At 37.6% G+C, this 16,730-nt stretch overlaps 1 protein-coding gene across 8 annotated transcripts in view; it reads left to right on the forward strand.

Moving 5' to 3' along the window:
• The window catches only part of TBCEL (tubulin folding cofactor E like), a 72,857-nt gene that overhangs the window by 28,089 nt on the left and 28,038 nt on the right, over nt 1-16,730 (forward strand). For all 8 annotated transcript variants that reach the window (XR_012028778.1, XM_072822394.1, XM_072822397.1 and 5 more), the window contains 4 exons: nt 3,336-3,517; nt 4,839-5,095; nt 7,690-7,816; nt 9,312-9,428. Coding sequence is in view for 7 of the 8 variants with exons in the window: in XM_072822394.1 (XP_072678495.1) it covers nt 3,336-3,517; nt 4,839-5,095; nt 7,690-7,816; nt 9,312-9,428 (683 nt within the window). In the remaining variant the exon portion in view is untranslated. The remainder of the gene's footprint in view (nt 1-3,335; nt 3,518-4,838; nt 5,096-7,689; nt 7,817-9,311; nt 9,429-16,730) is intronic.

Below are 16,730 nucleotides of genomic sequence, written 5' to 3' on the forward strand. Positions count from 1 at the left end.
AACAAAATAAAACACATGTTAACTAAAAACAAAAGCAAAACAAAAAAATTTTCTCTAGCTCACTTTATTGTAAGAATATGGTATATAATACATACAACGTACAAAATATGTTAATCAACTGCTTATGTTATCTGTAAGGCTTCCTCTCCACAGTAGTCTGTCAGTGGTTAAGTTTTGGAGAGTCAAAACTTACCCACAGATTTTCAACTTTGTGGGGTTGTTGGCACCCCCTAACCTCTGCATTGTTCAGGGGACAACTGTATCACTCTAGCTAAGAGTCTTTTTTTTTTTCTTTTTTTTTTTTTTAGAATTTAGAAAAGGTGAAGTTAGTGTGCTGCCCTAGAAACTTACTGAATGTTTGTTTGTCAGCCTTTGCTATTAGGACTTTTTTTAGAAGTAAATTTACTTACGTAATTAATATACTTTCTAAAATCTCATCATTCATGTAAGATTACCCAAAAATCCTTTTAACTTCAGCCTTTTAAAGAGTACATTTATTCTAACTTACATTATTTTTTCTGTTTGAATCATTAGACTATAGTCCAGTTATAATTTTTTTAGGATATTCCAAGGCTAATGAATCATTATTCTAAATCTCTATTATCATGAGACAGCCATATAGATGCAGACAGTGAAGATTATATCACATAATTTCTGGGAGAATACCTTCAAAACTTTTAAATTATCCATTGGGGGCTATTTACAAAGATAAAATATGAGGGGTGGTGGTTAGCAAGGGGTTTATATTTTGCTTTTGTTTAGCTGAGGTTGTATCATAATTAGTTATTCTTCATACTGTGCTTGGAGTGCAATTCCTCTTCATTTTCTTTTGCCCTTAAAAGAGTTGAAGCCAGGCTGGTCATCATCATCTGTATGGGAGTCCTTCAACCCAATAGATTTTCAGACAGTAGAGGGCTATAGAGGGCTGGTCCTCTATAGCCCTCTGTGGACTAAATTATTTAGCTGTGTTGTAGCCACAGACGAAACTCCAAATCCTGGCCATATATCACAAAAATGCTTGGTACAATTTGGTCACAAAAGGGATCAAGCAGGAGACTATGTTTACACTGGTATAAATTACATACATTTTAAATTGAAGCCTAGTATGTTTTTCTCTAAATATAGCTCATTTCTTCATTTGTAAAATGAAGATAGGGCAGCCAGAGTGGCTCAGTGGTTTAGCGCCGCCTTCAGCCCAGAGCATGATCATGGAGTCCCACATTGGGCTCCCTGCGTGGAGCCTGCTTCTCCCTCTGCCTGTGTCTCTGCCTCTCTCTCTCTCTCTCTCTCTCTCTCTCTGTATCTCATGAATAAATAAATAAAATCTTTTTAAAAAAATGAAGCTAAACATGGTACCAGTTGAAAAGGTTAGTGTGTAGCATAGTTCATCTATGCTATGCCCTCTGACATACTTCTCTGAACCTTCTTGGAATGAGTCCACTTCACAGTGATTTTGGAGCTCCTGACCTGTGTAGTACACATAAATCTGAGGTGAAGTACACATTACTTTTTCTTTCCACCTGTAGTTCTCAGCACTGGATACCTTTTTGGCATAACCTATGGTGCTCTGACAAGAAACAGAATCCAGGTTCCAACCATGAAGCTTATCTCATCTTTGAAGCTCCTGATTTAATAGTTTATGGTAGATCTTGGGAATTAGTGTATTTTTGAAATTGTAGTAATTATTTTAAATATGACATTTAAATAAAAAATAAATATAATAAGACATATAATCAGGGTTGACATATTGGTTCATACTCTTCTTACTAAGTTAGTAATAGTTATATTTACTGAATGATTTTGTGCCATTAATTTATTTAGCAAACATTAAGCACCCGCAATGCAGTAATGAACTAGGTAAGTACTATCCCTGCTTTCATGGAGCTTACGTCCTGTTGGGGAATAGATAAGGATAGAAGTTTCTACAAGTTGTACCAATCACTGTGTTAAGTGCTTTACACATGTATCCCTTTTAATGCTCTCACAGGCCTGTGACACAGGTGGGTCCTGTTTTGTCCATTACAAATGAGGACACTGAGATGTGGGGAGTTACTTGTCAGTAACTTGTCACATCGCACAGCTAGGAACTGTTGGAACCTGGTTTGAACCCAGGTTTTTCGACTGTGAAACCAATCCTAACTACTCTGTTGTATTCCTTTCCTCATGAAGTTTTATTACCACACTGACTGGCTGTTTGATGCTAACTCCATTTACTGCATACTTGTTTAAGATAGTTCGTTCTTCTTTTTGTGTGTGGGGGGGTATATTCAAACTTTCCTAGTGGTGGTATGCTGGAAGAACAATGGCTCTGATTTTTAAATCCTAGATTTGGTTTTTGTGACGCTGAGGCCTTAGTCAAATTATTTAACATTTCTGAGCCTCAGTTTTTCTCATTTTTTAACATGAAAATAGTTAGCTTGCAAGTTGTTTTGAGAATTGAGTGAAATAAGCTATATCAGAGACTAGTACTTTGCAGAGCAAGTAGTTAAGGTCTGTAATGCCAATTGCCTTTTTTTTTTTTTTTTAGATTTTATTTATTTATTCATAAGAGACACAGAGAGAGGCAGAGACACAGGCAGAGGGAGAAGCAGGCTCCATGCAGGGAGCCCGATGTGGGACTCGATCCTGGGTCTCCAGGATCACACCCCGGGCTAAAGGCAGCACTAAACTGCTGAGCCACCGGGGCTGCCTGCCAGTTGCCTTTTTAAAAAAAAAAAAAATGTTGCTTACCAATTTGCTAGCTAAGTGGTTAAATTGATTACCATGTTTTCTCATTTGTTATACAGTTATGGATGTGTTTTGGTTTCTGAGTGTGTATATTTTGAAGTTTGGTCATCTTTTAACCAAGCCAAAACGGTTTCTAAGTGATCCTGGCTATGTAGTCAATTTGAACACTTGAGCTGTTACTGTGTGTTCTTCAGTAAACCTTTAATTAGCCTTAATGTTGCACTGAGGACAAAAGGAAGGAGAAATTCAAAGAGATTTACATGACCCAGTCTCAGCTCTTTAGAAACTTGCAGCCTAAAACGTCCTCTAAACTGTCTTTTCTTCACTTATCAAAGAGAGTATCATATAGAACAGAATCAAAAACCTTGCCCAAGGCAGTGTGGAAAGTCTTTTGTATGATTTTCAATTATGTCACTATTTCATAGATTAAATTATTTGCCAAGATTTGTTGAAATTACTTATGCCCCTCTGTAGGTAGCATAACACAGGACTCCCTAATGTGAATGGCCCCTTGCCTAGAGACCCATTCACTTAAGCTTTGTGAGCATGATTGCTATTTAAAAAAACTCTGATTACTGCCTGATATGCGTTTCTTTTTTTCTCCCTAGGTCAGTAAAATTGTGTCAAATGTTCCCCAGTTGGAGTTTCTAAACCTGAGTTCCAACCCTCTGAATTTGTCGGTTTTAGAAAGAACATGTGCTGGGTCCTTCTCTGGGGTTCGCAAACTTGTCCTCAACAACAGCAAAGCTTCTTGGGAGACAGTCCACACGATACTGCAGGAGTTACCAGAGTAAGCCCAGAGCATGATGGAGAGGGGGCCATGTCGCCATCTTTGTTAGTACACAGAATTACCACTGATCTCCCATCTCAGAAACACTAGAACAGCAGAGTGGATGGAGAGTGAGGTTAGAAGAGCCAAGTATTTAAAATGAGGGTGTGAGGGTCATTTAGTAGGTTTTTCATTGCGATACTTGCTCAGTGTTGAGTAGCACCAAGACATAGGATCTGTCATCCTTTGGCTAAAAAATATCCCTGAGAAGCACTTATCATTTCTACATCAACCCACACTTTCTCCATTTTAATCTTCTGATTACCTGATTTCAGAATTTTGCCCCGGTGCTTTTCTTTGGGATGAAAAAAAAAAATCATAGTATCTATAAAATATATTACCCACTCAGATGATTAAATACCTCACTGGCCTAATGGGAAAATGGAACTCTTTTCGATAATTTAAATAAGAAATTATGCTTTTGTTTGTCAGTTTAGAAATACTTTCTTAAGACTTCTTTGTATCTAGCTTTGAATATGCACAAGTGTTCAAAGGAAGTAGTTTAAAGAAATATAAAAAAGAAGTAGTTTCTTTGTTTAAATATGGAAATGATCAAGGACTTTTGAATCTGGTCTCTCCCCATTTATTCCACCCGAGTTTCTCACTATCCCCCTAATGAGATGGGTTTCCTCACCACATGTAGCTTCTAGCATGGCATGGAATGAGCTTTTAAATCCCAGTTCCACTTACTGACCATATGACTTTAGATAAAGTGATTAACCTTGCTAAGCTCCATGTCCTCATCCGTAAAATGGGCATAATTGTACCTACCTTGCAGAATGGCAGTACAGTCTATAAAGCCCTTGGAGCAAGGCCTGACTCGGGGTAGAAATTCAGTAAATGATAGTTATTATTTTTTGTTTCTAAACATTTTGTTTATGTTGTTTCTGGGATTTTCCTCTATGTCCTCTCAACCCAAGTCTACCTTTCCTGTTAGGCCATGCATTCTTTCTTGATTATTCTCACTGTAATTTCAGTTCCATTCCCATATGAACTGCTGTTGTGCTTGGAGTTAGTACTGCTTTATTTAGCACTTAGTTACTTAAGCACAAAATTAATTTAGTCCTGGGTTATGTCATCTCTGCCGTTTTATGTGTTTTAGGTTTTTGTCTTCCCAGCTATATTTAAGCTTTAGGAAGATGTCTTTATATTTTCTCCACAACCCCTACCAGAGTCTCCCACATAGTAGGCACTTATTTATTTACTGAACGAATGAAAGTAGGTGCAAAGTAGAAACTTAACTGCTTTAAACAATGAAATGTTTCATTTTTTTTCTCTGCAGTTTGGAGGAGCTCTTCCTGTGCCTTAATGATTATGAAACAGTGTCTTGTCCTTCTATTTGCTGTCATTCTCTTAAACTACTACATATAACAGACAATAACCTCCAAGACTGGACTGAAATACGCAAGTTAGGAGTTATGTTTCCCTCCCTGGATACTCTCGTCCTGGCTAACAATCATTTGAATGCCATTGAGGAGCCTGATGATTCACTGGCCAGATTATTCCCTAATCTGCGGTCCATCAGCCTCCACAAGTCAGGTGAGCTACAGGCTTGTTCTCGCTGTACGTGCAAATCAGTCTGAGCTTGTGCATGAAACAGATGAAAGCCTATTTGTTTTGGTCGTGGCTCTGCCTTCTTATGGGATGCATTTTCAAGAGTTACATGCAGATGCCAATCGATCAGCTAAATTTAAGGCATTCATTTTCATAAATGTTCTGATAAATATCAAGTGGCAGAGCATCCTATTAGCTATATTTTATCTATTAAAGAGGTCCTGCTACGAAAGGAGTGAGATGAAATTGATGAATTGGGCAGTAAAAGGCAGAGTTAAGAGGAGTACAAAGAATTACAAACTAGACTGTTTTGTCTGGATGTAGGTTAAGGAATTTCAGCCTACTATCCCTTGTAAATGCTCACTTTTCTTTCTAGTATTTATAGATGATTAATTGCCAGTTTGCTGCCGTATGATTTTGCGTCTCAGGGAATGGAAATTTTTAGCCTTTTTTTTTTTTTAACTAATAAACTTCATTTTTGAGTACAGTTTTAAATTCACAGCAGAATTGATCAGGAAGTGCAGTGTTCCCACATCCTCTCTGCTCTCACATATGTCCAGCCTTCCCACTGTCAGCGTTCCAGCACCAAACTGATACAACTCTTATAATCGACCCAGATTTTCACATCACCCAAAGTCCATAGTCTACACGAGGACTCACTCTTGAAGTTATACATTCTGTGGGTTTGGACAAATGTATGACATGTATAGTATCATTCATAGTAGTTTCACTGCCCTAGCAGCCTTCTGTGTTCTGCTTGTGTGTCCGTACCCCTCAACCCCTGGCAACCACTGGTCCTTTTACTATCTCCATAATTTTGCCTTTTCCAGAGTGTCATATAGCTGGAATCATTCATTATGTAGCCTTTTCAGATTAGCTTCTTTCACTTAGTAATGTGCATTTAAGTTTCCTCCAAATCTTTTCATAGCTCGATAGCTGATTTCTTTTTAGCACTAATGTTTCATTGTTTGGATGTACCATAGTTTATTTATCCACGCAAACTGAAGGGACATCTTGGTTGCTTCGAAGTTTTGATGTTTACTAATAAAGCTGCTGTAAACCTCCGTGTGCAGGGTTTTGTGTGGACATAAGTTTTTAGTTTATTTGGGTAAATACCAAAGAGTACAATTGCTAGCTCATATGGTAAGAATATGTTTAGTTTTATAAGATACTGCCAGCTGTGCTCCAAAGTGGCTTCACCATTTTACATTCCCACTAGCAATGAATGAAAGTTTCTGTTGCTGCATGTCTTCATCAGCATTTGGTGCTGTGAGTGTTCAGGATTTTGGCCATTTTCATAGGTGTGTAGTGGAACCTTGTTGTAATTTGCAGTTCTCCAATGACAGATGACATTGTTATATAGTTTTAAGAGTTCTTTGTAAATTTTGGAGAGTCATCCTTTATCAGATATGTCTTTAAGCAAATATATTCTTCCAGTGTGTGGCTTTTCTTCTTAATCTCTTGACATTGTCTTTCAGCCTATTTCTTAAAATAACTACATAACTAAAAATAACTCTGATCTACAATTGAAAAAATATACACAGTTTAATTTGCCATACAAGTCACAGGGTAGGAATTAGGTTTTAAAAGCCAGTATTTTGCATAAGGAAGCTGGTTATTGCACAACTTGACACCCCTTGAGCTAATTCTGTTCTTCCTCCTAGATGGAAATACCATTCTGAAGAGAAGAGAGCAGTTGTGACTTGGGTTAGTTATGCACCAGAGCCCTTGTATATTGCTCCTCTGCTTTAACCCTTTCTGGAGGTTGATAGAAATAGGAATGAACTATATTCTCTGAAATAGATTTAATGTGCTATAAATTGACCAGCTTCATTATTACACGCATATTTTTCCTAGCAGTGCCAAACACTGACTTGGATGATATATTTGCTCACAACCATAGGAAGAATTTTTTTTTAAGCATGAAACAGTCTTAATTTTCTTAAGTCTTAAACAGTCTTATTTTTTTTTTGTCTTAAACAGTCTTAATTTAAATTTGCATGTTGTTCTTACCCAATGATTCAGATTCTCTGTTTTTGTTTGTTTTATTTTTAAAATCTGTTTTCCCTGTCTCCAAAATGAGGACAGGTATGTAAGAAAAATAATGTTAAGCTTCTGGTTCTACTCACCTTGCCTCATTTTAGAATTTGTTAGGTAAAAGTTTGAGTCTGACAGTATCAACTCTGATCAATAGTTCTGTCCTGTGAATCTTTATTTGGTGAAAGAATAGACCACATCGCCTTTTTTATATAATTATGGCATACATCTTGCTTATTGAGACCACCAGAGACCCTCTTGACAGGTCACTTGGGAGGAGAGTCTGTACATTAGTGGGGTGTTGGAGAATAAAGTTCTCTCTCCTTGACCACTGAGACCACAGGAATAGGAGAGGCTATAGGGAAGCTTTTATGTTGTTTACCTGTATTCTGTTCTTTCCTGGATGAAGAAAATTTTCAGGATCTCTAGTTTATAAGCATTTTTAATATTTCAGAAATTAATTGAAGTAATTTTTTTCTATGTTCATCTTCTTATTTGTATGCTTTTTTGGATTTACTTAAACAATATATTTCTCAAATTAGGTTTGCAATCCTGGGAAGACATTGACAAACTAAATTCATTCCCCAAACTTGAAGAAGTGAGATTGTTAGGAATTCCTCTTCTGCAGCCATATACCACTGAGGAACGGAGGAAATTGGTAATAGCCAGGTCTGTTGTCCTGACTACTCTGCTTTCTTCTCTGGGGGCCTGGTTTCATTAAAGGGATAATGCACTATTGGGGGGCGGGGAGTACACTGTAAGTTTATCTGTCTCTTGAACAGACAGTGCTCAAAGGAGCTCCTTCTGTAGCTTCAAATCCTAGAAGAAAACACAATATGATGAGAAAAATGTGAAAGGTAATTGGCCTGCCAAGACCACTTGAAACATTCCCTCACAAATCTATTTTTATGCTTTTTAATACTTAACAGTATTTGAGGTCCTGTTTTGGATTATAAAGAAAAATTAGGTATAATAGGAAATGTATTCTATTTAGTTGTCTTTATTTTCTCTGTTAACAAAGTGGTCAAAGTGTAAATACCTAAACATTGGGCTGTTACGTTAGTGTGAAACTTAAGAAAGCACCATCATCTATGTTTCCTTCTTGAATATATTTTGACTCAAACATGACTACCATGTTATGTTCTTTCTCTGACGCCCCTGCCATTTGTGTCTCTGACTCTGCCTCCCCAAGTCCACTGAAATGAGTGTTTATTTTTGTATGAGCCTCTAGCAACGGTAGGATTCTGGCTAAGATGTGGAGGACGATGGGGCTTTCATTTGTTTTCTTTGTGTACTATACATAGTAGTTTTGAAAGGGACCTTACGGTTCCCTAAAGAAAAATGGTTCTTCAAACACAGTATTAATCTCTCTGCCCAACCAACACCTAGCAGATCCTTACTGCTTTCCAGGTGTGGGCATACACACTGATATTCCACTGAACAAATACATCTTGGCATGCTTTTCTTCTAAAAAGAATTAGGGCTCATAGTAGGCCTCACTTAGACTTTATTTTCTTTACATAATTCTTTTGTAAATATGAAACATTAATTTGTGAACAATAGAACCCATTTGTACTGACTACTTGTAGGCCTGTGCTGTCCAATATGATGTCAGTAGCCCTATGCAACTTTTGAGCACTTGAATTATGATTAGTCTGAATTGAAATGTGCTTTAAGTGTAAAATTTACACTGGATTTTGAATATATGGAAGAAAAAAGAATATAAAGTATCCTGTTAGTTATTTTTTAGTATTGATTGCAGGTTGAAATGATTAAATCCTGGAAATACTGGGTTAAATAAAATATATTAATAAAACTAGTCTTGCCTTTTTTTATTTTTTTTAAATATGGCTACTAGAGAGTTTAAAATTATATATGTGGCTTACATTATATTTAAGTTGGACAGTGCTAGCTGGCTAGAATCTTATTTTGGAAGGTAAGGTATAATTATAAAAGGTCAGAGGCACGTCTAAAGATGAAACTGTAGATATTTTTGGCCCTTTTACTCTATACCACTTTAGTTCATGTAAGTAGTTATATATCAGCAGAGTTACATCAAACGTGTCCTCTCAAGAGAGTAAGACGGGGCCTCAAATCAGTGGTTTTATTTCTAAAGCTAAATGTTCTGTCTTAAGATGTCTTTATTTTGGTTTTTACTTAACAGATTGCCATCAGTTTCCAAACTTAATGGCAGTGTTGTTACCGATGGTGAACGAGAAGATTCTGAGAGATTTTTTATCCGTTACTATGTGGATGTTCCACAAGAAGAAGTGCCATTCAGGTAAAAACCCCTGATCAGTTTAACAACATTTTAACAAGTATTGAGGCAATTTAAGAGCTATTGTTTTAGAGCAAATCTAATAATTTGCTACTGGACCCTCTTAGAGGACTTTGGTGGTAGGATTAAAAAAAAAAAAAAGGGAAGAAACACAAAGCAAACCCATTTTATCTCATTTTCCACAGTGTATTTCTTCTAGCCTTGCACTTGTATTAAGAATGGTTGGGTAAGTAATTGACTGCTTCCACTCCATACTCCATATCATTGATTCCTGTTCAATCCTCTTCTCCAGGGGCACATCTTCACCTACCTCAAAAGCTGGTCTCTTCTTTCACATTGGTCTGCTTTCAGGATATACTAAGTTCTGCAGTTTGGAAGATTTGGCAAATATGCCTTAGGTTCAGAGAATATGAGGAAAGGACTAGAAAACAGACTCTTGAGAAGATGCTAAAGGAATTAGGATGGTCGAATGTGAAGAGAAATGCTGAGGCCTGAACTAGTAATTATCTTTAAGTATATAAAGAGTTAATATACATGGTTTGAGGAGGAACTACTATATTTTATATTCATTTATTCTTTTATTTGAGTATAGTTGGCACACAATGTCACATTAGTTTCATGTGTACAACATGGTGATTCAACAAGTTTCTTATACTGTGCTATGTTCACCACAAGTGTAGTTAACCACACAACACTATTAGAATACCATTCATTGTATTCCCTGTGCTGTACCTTTTATTCATGCCACCACTGGAAGCTTGTATCTCCCATTCCCCTTCACCCATTTTGCTCATCTCCCAGCTCCCTTCCCTCCACAACCACTAGTTCTCTGATTCTGCTTTTTGCTTGTTTGTTTTGGTTTTTAGATGCCACTTGTAAATGAAATCATATGGCATCTGTCTTTATCTTATTTACTTCATTTAGTATATTATCCTCTAGGTCCATCCATGTTGTTGCAAATGGCAAGATCTCATCCTTTTTTATGGCCGAGTAATATTCGTGTGTGTGTGTGTGTGTGTGCGTGTGCGCGCGCGCGTATGTGCATGTGCATCTTTATCCATTCATCTATGGATGGACACTTGAGTTGCTTCCATATCTTGGCTATTGTAAATAACGCTGCAGTAAGCATAGGGGTACATATATATTTTTGAATGTTTTTGTATTCTTTGGATAAATATCCAAAAGTGGAATAGCTGGATTATATGGTAGTTCTATTCTTCATTTCCCTCAGAGGCTGCACCAATTTACCTTCCCACCAACAGTGTATGAGGGTTGGGAAAGAGTTACATTTAATACTCTGTAAATGTAAAAGGAAATGTAATAGGTATGCTGTAGGTAAATATACAAGAAGAAAAATATCCCCCAAAACTGGTTTCTAGGTGTTGGTAACTAGACCACTTACCAAAAATGCATATGCTTTCCTTGATGACTTTAACAAATATGAAATCACATTACACAAGTAGGATGCAAGTTAGGACTATATGTGAGTGAAATCAGGTGGTCCTTCTGGTTAAAAATTTCTGCAATTCTAATTCGTTCTTCCTAAACCTACCTAATTTTCCCCCAGAGTTTTCTATTATTTACAGGCTTTGAGGGGATTAACATTCAGTAAGGCTTAACCAGTACTTTTTTTTTTTTTTTTAAGATTTTATTTATTCATGAGAGATAAAGAGAAAGAGAGAGAGAGAGAGAGGCAGAGACATAGGCAAAGGGAGAAGCAGGCTCCATGCAGGGAGCTTGATGTGGGACTCGATCCCGGGTCTCCAGGATCATGCCCTGGACCGAAGGCAGTCGCCAAACTGCTGAGCCACTCAGGGATCCCTTAACCAGTACTATATAAAAAGATTTTTTGGTTTTGTTAGTATTTTAAAGCCTATTTAAAATACATTAGACAAATTAAGAATTTTGAAGATGGCCTTCTTAAAGTTAGCTAAAGAAACTAATCATAGTTTCCTTTGATGCAATCTCACTTGTTAATGGGAGAAGTAAATATTAAGTATACTTAAATATAAGTGCATCATAGTTTATTTAATCTCCAGTCTGCAATGGAAAGTAGTGTGTATGTATGTGTGTGTGTGTGTATGTGTGTATATATATGTATGTGTATATATATATATACACACACACACATATGCAGTACATTGTTTTCTGTCTTGTAGCATAATCATCCCAACGTGCATCCAGGCCTCTGCAATAGTCTGTATTCTTGAATGCAGGTCACAGAAATCATCTTCAATCACAGGATGAATTTATTGGAAGGATATTGAGAAACTATAAGAATTATTAGGCAAGCTGAGGAACCAAGTATAGATAGGAACCAGGGGCAGCAAGGACAGCCAAAGTTCCACCTTAGAGTTGGCCTCATGTGTCTCTGCTGGCACTGTCCTCACTAAACACCATAATATCAGACTTCACCATTGGACTTTTGCAGCTGTGCCATGGGCTGTGCTGGAAATAATCTTTCACCCACTTTTGCCTCATTTCCCAAGAATCAGAAATCTGTGTCTGACCAATTGATTGGCTATGTTTAGGGTGTATGCTCATATTTGTTTTCAGAGAGATAGAGAGATTGATTATCTGTTCCACTTTGGCTTCTAGAGTGAGAGGTAGACTTTTGCTTACCTTGATCTTGGGATGTTTCCCCAAATAGGAACAATTCAGCAAAAAGAGCATCTATTCTGGTCTGCCATTTTGACTATCCAAGATCTATACATATACCTTTTCCCCATAGTTGTATATGTAAAAAAAATTATTCTCATCTATCCTCATGTAGTCCTTTTACAAATGAAAACACATTTCTTTCCCCTGAAATGATATAACCTATTTATTCTAATCCTAAAGACTGTGACCAATTAGCTACTGTAAAAGATTCAAACTATTTTAATAGTGGCCTTGCTGCCCATGTGTGTAATTATGCCTACTTTACCATTCACTAGTGGTTAAATGTCACTGCTTAGTCTCTTCCATTCTTCTTGAAATTAAAATGGGAAAACTGATTATAATATCTGACTGTCCTATAAAATATTTTTTAAAGATGTGAGTGTTCTGCCCACTAATATATTTTTCAAAGCCTTAGAAAAGGAAGTGTCTTCAGGGTCCTTCTAGAGTTGTGGATGGCAAATGGGTGAAGAGATAATGAGTGACAATAATTTCCATGATTCCTGTGTCCTGAAGTGTTTTATCTTCTCTTTCTATATTACCCCCCCAAATATGTGGCATTTCAGCTTGTTTTTGCTATAGACCACCATGAGTCCAATTTCTAATCATCTAACTAGATAAAAATTTAAAACCACTCCCAGTCACTGAGTAGCTTTTTGAGTTCAGAATTTCTGGTAATGTACTTATATCAATAAAATCAGTGAGATCTAACATTGCTTCTCCTTCCTTGGTCAGCACCCTCAGAATCTATTCCTGTACTAATTTTCTATATTTTTGTACATATAAATGACCAAATGCTTGTAATTCTCTTGTTTTTGTGGTCAACCCCACAGAACATGCTGTGATATGTTGGTAGGGGAGCAGCGTGTATGTATGGAAGGATGAGGCAGGTGGCAATGCATTTATACTTGTAAGATAATTCCCTTAGGGGGGTTTTACTGCCTTCTCAAGTAAGAGAGGAAGTCTCCTTAGAACAGCTCACAAGGGGGCCTAAGTGAGGATTAGGGATTCAGAATGTTCCCATCCCTCAGAGTCTGCCCTTAGGTAAACCTCCACCCAGTTAATTCTCCACATCCTTCCCCTACCTTTCCAGTCAGGGCTTCGACTTTCATATAATAGTCCCAGTATGGATACAGATTTAACTGACCTGTAATTCAGCAATCTGGAGCATCAAACTGTGCATTGCTTTTATAGCTACCTCAGCTTTATTGTTGTAAGAGAGAAAAAGGCCTTTTCTTAAAAGTACCTGGGTTTTAGTCTGTGCTTTGAGCCTCGTTCATAGGTATTCAGCCTTAGTATTCTCTTGATTTGGGCTGTCTTATGACTTTAGAATAGCAGATGCTCTACCTCATAGTCTTGCATTCTTCCTGCCCTTCACATTGTTTTGTTCTTGGCAGCACTCTCTCAATCACCTAGAGCTTTCCATGGGACCACACGTGGTCATTAGTTATGTCACTGCTCCATGTCAAAGCCTTTGCAAAATCCCTTCCATGAACACTAATATGACACTCACTGGGCCCTGCTAGGCCAGACCAATTTCAAATTGCCCATAATAACCTGAGGGATTGGTGCTGGTGATCTCCCTGGTGCCGATTTCTTAGTGCACCCAATAAAAACTAACTCTGGCCAAACTATTAAGTAAGGTAGGAAGTTAGTAAAAGAATAATGAGTACTGTGTGGCTCACAGAATTGACAAGATTAGAGAATTAGGCTTGGGAGGGATTGATGGAAAGCTAGGCACAGCCAAGATTTGTGTGTCTTACTCTGCAGACAGGTTGCTTCTGATGCCAGTCATCACATGCTCCTAGACTCTATTGCTCTCCAACATTTACAGCCGTGCTTTGAGTTTTTGATTCTGCTATATCTGCTGTGCCTAATCTCTGATAGACCTTGTGTCTTTGCAGTTCTAGTTATGGTTAGGTATCTTTGTTACCTTTCCAGAACATGGCTTTTAGGGAAAGAAGAAAGAGAACATTTACTTCTCTTTAGCTTCTATAGTGGAAAGTAGTTCCCACTTCTCGTCTGTCTTGGGTTTCTCTCAGTTCAAAGGGCATTCAGATGCTGGACAGCAGAGTTAACATATATCCACTATAATACCTGTCCCCAGTAGTTTTTTGTTTGTTTAAAATTTATTTTTTTATTAAGATTGTATTTATTTATTTAGAGAGAGCAAGCATGTGCAAGTGAGGAGAGGGGCAGAGGAAGAGAGAATCTCAAGCAGACTCTCCACTGAGTGTAGAGCCTGACTGCGGGGGTGGGGGTGAAGGGCTCTATCTCACGACCTTGAGATCATGACCTGAGATGAAATCAAGAGTGGACACTTAACCACCTGAGTCACCAACGTGCCTTCCCCCTTTTTTCCCTAGTAAATCCTCTGGTAGAATTATCAGTGTATGTATTAAATACTTTTTGAGCCATTGTGAGATGCCAGGAACTGTTAGGCACTTAAACAAGAACTATAATAGCATTCATGCTGGTATCAAGATGGAATGGTGAATAAGCTTAGAGGTATTTGTATTAAAATGAATTTACTATGAATTACGAATATTGATATATAAACAGAGTGTTTACTATATTGTCTTCCAAATTACATGCATAATCTCTTCCTAAAATACCAATGAACAGTGATTAGCACAGTGCATAGTTAAACGTAAAAGGTAAAAATTTGACTCTGGATAATTCAGTGATTCATACAGAACCCCATTTGAGAGCTCTAGTTTCAGGTAGGATGGAGGTATCCACTTACTTTAGAGGAAACATTCCTCTTCATTTGACCATGGATTTTTTTTAAATCAGTGCTTAACTTGATTTTCCTGTGAATTCTAACTTCCACAACATCCTTTTCCAGTTGTTAGGTTCCCTGAGCTTTTCCTTCCCTTCCATTTTCTTGTCTTGTGACATTAAACACATAATACCTCTACTCAACTTAGACATAAGAAAAGTTAACCGGTATGTCTTTTGAGGACATGAATAAAAAGCCGTTATGATCAGCTGAATGTCCTTTATGGTAGCAAAGTTATTTTGTGAGTCAGTTGGATTACTCACACACATCTGTTTCCATGTGATTAGGCATTTTAGCAACAGAAGACTTTTTAAAGGTGATTTAGGAATTTACATATTGTTTTTCTACCTCAGAATAAAATATAGGTTTCAGTTACCTGAATCATTTCCATTTTTTTCTGATGAACAGAATAAAGTGTTTAGAGGGCAAAAGGGAGATGTACTTAATTAAGAGTTTTATAATTTCTTACAGGTGCTCAATTATCCTCTTATTGTTTTCTACTGACAGAGCTGAAAGTCTGGCCTCTCTACTGTAGATGTGTATGGTAATAATGGACTGACACAAAAAACTGAGCAATCTCTTATGTGTTTCATGTTTATTTACTTTGTGAAATAACAGAAGGTGAAAAATCTCTGTTCCTGATTCTTGGCCTTTAAACATCATCATGTTTACTTTTCCAATCAATGGACTCTTTCTTTTAAAGACTTCATCTGTGCCTTGTCTTTTTGTGGCTTGCGTAGCAGTGGTGTGCGATTTCAAAATAAGTTCAGTGTGTGCTGCAAGTAGTTGAAAAGATGTCCTCACTGGGCTGGTTATATTTCAGTTGCTGGGCCATCATATTGTATGGAAGGAACTTCTAGGAAATAACTCTGGACTCTAGCTGGGTTTCAAAGAACAGTTTAATTTATTTACTGAATACTTCCTATGAACCAAAAAACACTGGACCAGAAGCTGGAGACAAAAAAAGACAAAAAGGTAGTGTCTGCTCTCAAGAAGCTTGCTGTCTGGGCTTAGCCTGAGACGTATTTCCTTTGCTGGATTCTCTTCATGTTCCCAACCTCTAACAATAAAGTTACCAAAGGATTTGGTCCTTGGATCTCTTCTCTTCTGTACTCATCCCTTGCATACTTTTATACAGTCCTGTGGCTCTACATGCCTTCTGTTCTAATCACTGCCAGATTTATACCTAGAGCTCTGATCTGCCCCTCCATTCCAGCCTTGTATTTCCAAAAGCCTCCTTGACATCTCCACCTGGGTGTTTAAACCTGATGTGTGTGAAACCGAACTCTTGATAGCCTCTCCTACCTTCCCCGGGCCCCTCCTCTACTGCCACTCCTTCTCCTCTGTGGATTTTCCATCAGTCCATTTTTCCAGGTGCTAGGGACAGAAACCTCAGAGTCATCCCTGACTTCTTTCTCCCACAAGCCACATCTAGTCCATTCGTTTTTTTTGTTTTGTTTTGTTTTCTTTCAGTACTGCTTCAAAAATACAGAGAGAATTTGTAATGGCTATTTCTTATACCATTTAATTCAGTTGAAGTCTTCATCATGTCTCCCTCCTGTATGTTCTCCCTGAATTTACTCTTGCCCCCTAGTTTATTCTCCACATAGCAGCCAATTTATGAGAACTCAAGTTTAGGAGATCTCTCGATGGCTCAGCGGTTTATAGCACTGTCTTCGACCCAGGGTGTGATCCTGGAGACCTGGGATCGAGTCCCACGTCGGGCTCCCTGCATGGAGCCTGCTTCTCTCTTTGCCTGTGTCTCTGCCTCTCTCTCTCTCTGTGTCATGAATAAACAAATAAAATCTTAAAAAAAAAAAAAAAAACACTCAAGTTTATTTAAAAAACAAAAACCTCTGTGCTGT

The sequence above is a fragment of the Canis lupus genome, chromosome 3, assembly GCF_048164855.1.
Source record: "Canis lupus baileyi chromosome 3, mCanLup2.hap1, whole genome shotgun sequence".
Lineage (NCBI taxonomy): Eukaryota > Metazoa > Chordata > Mammalia > Carnivora > Canidae > Canis > Canis lupus.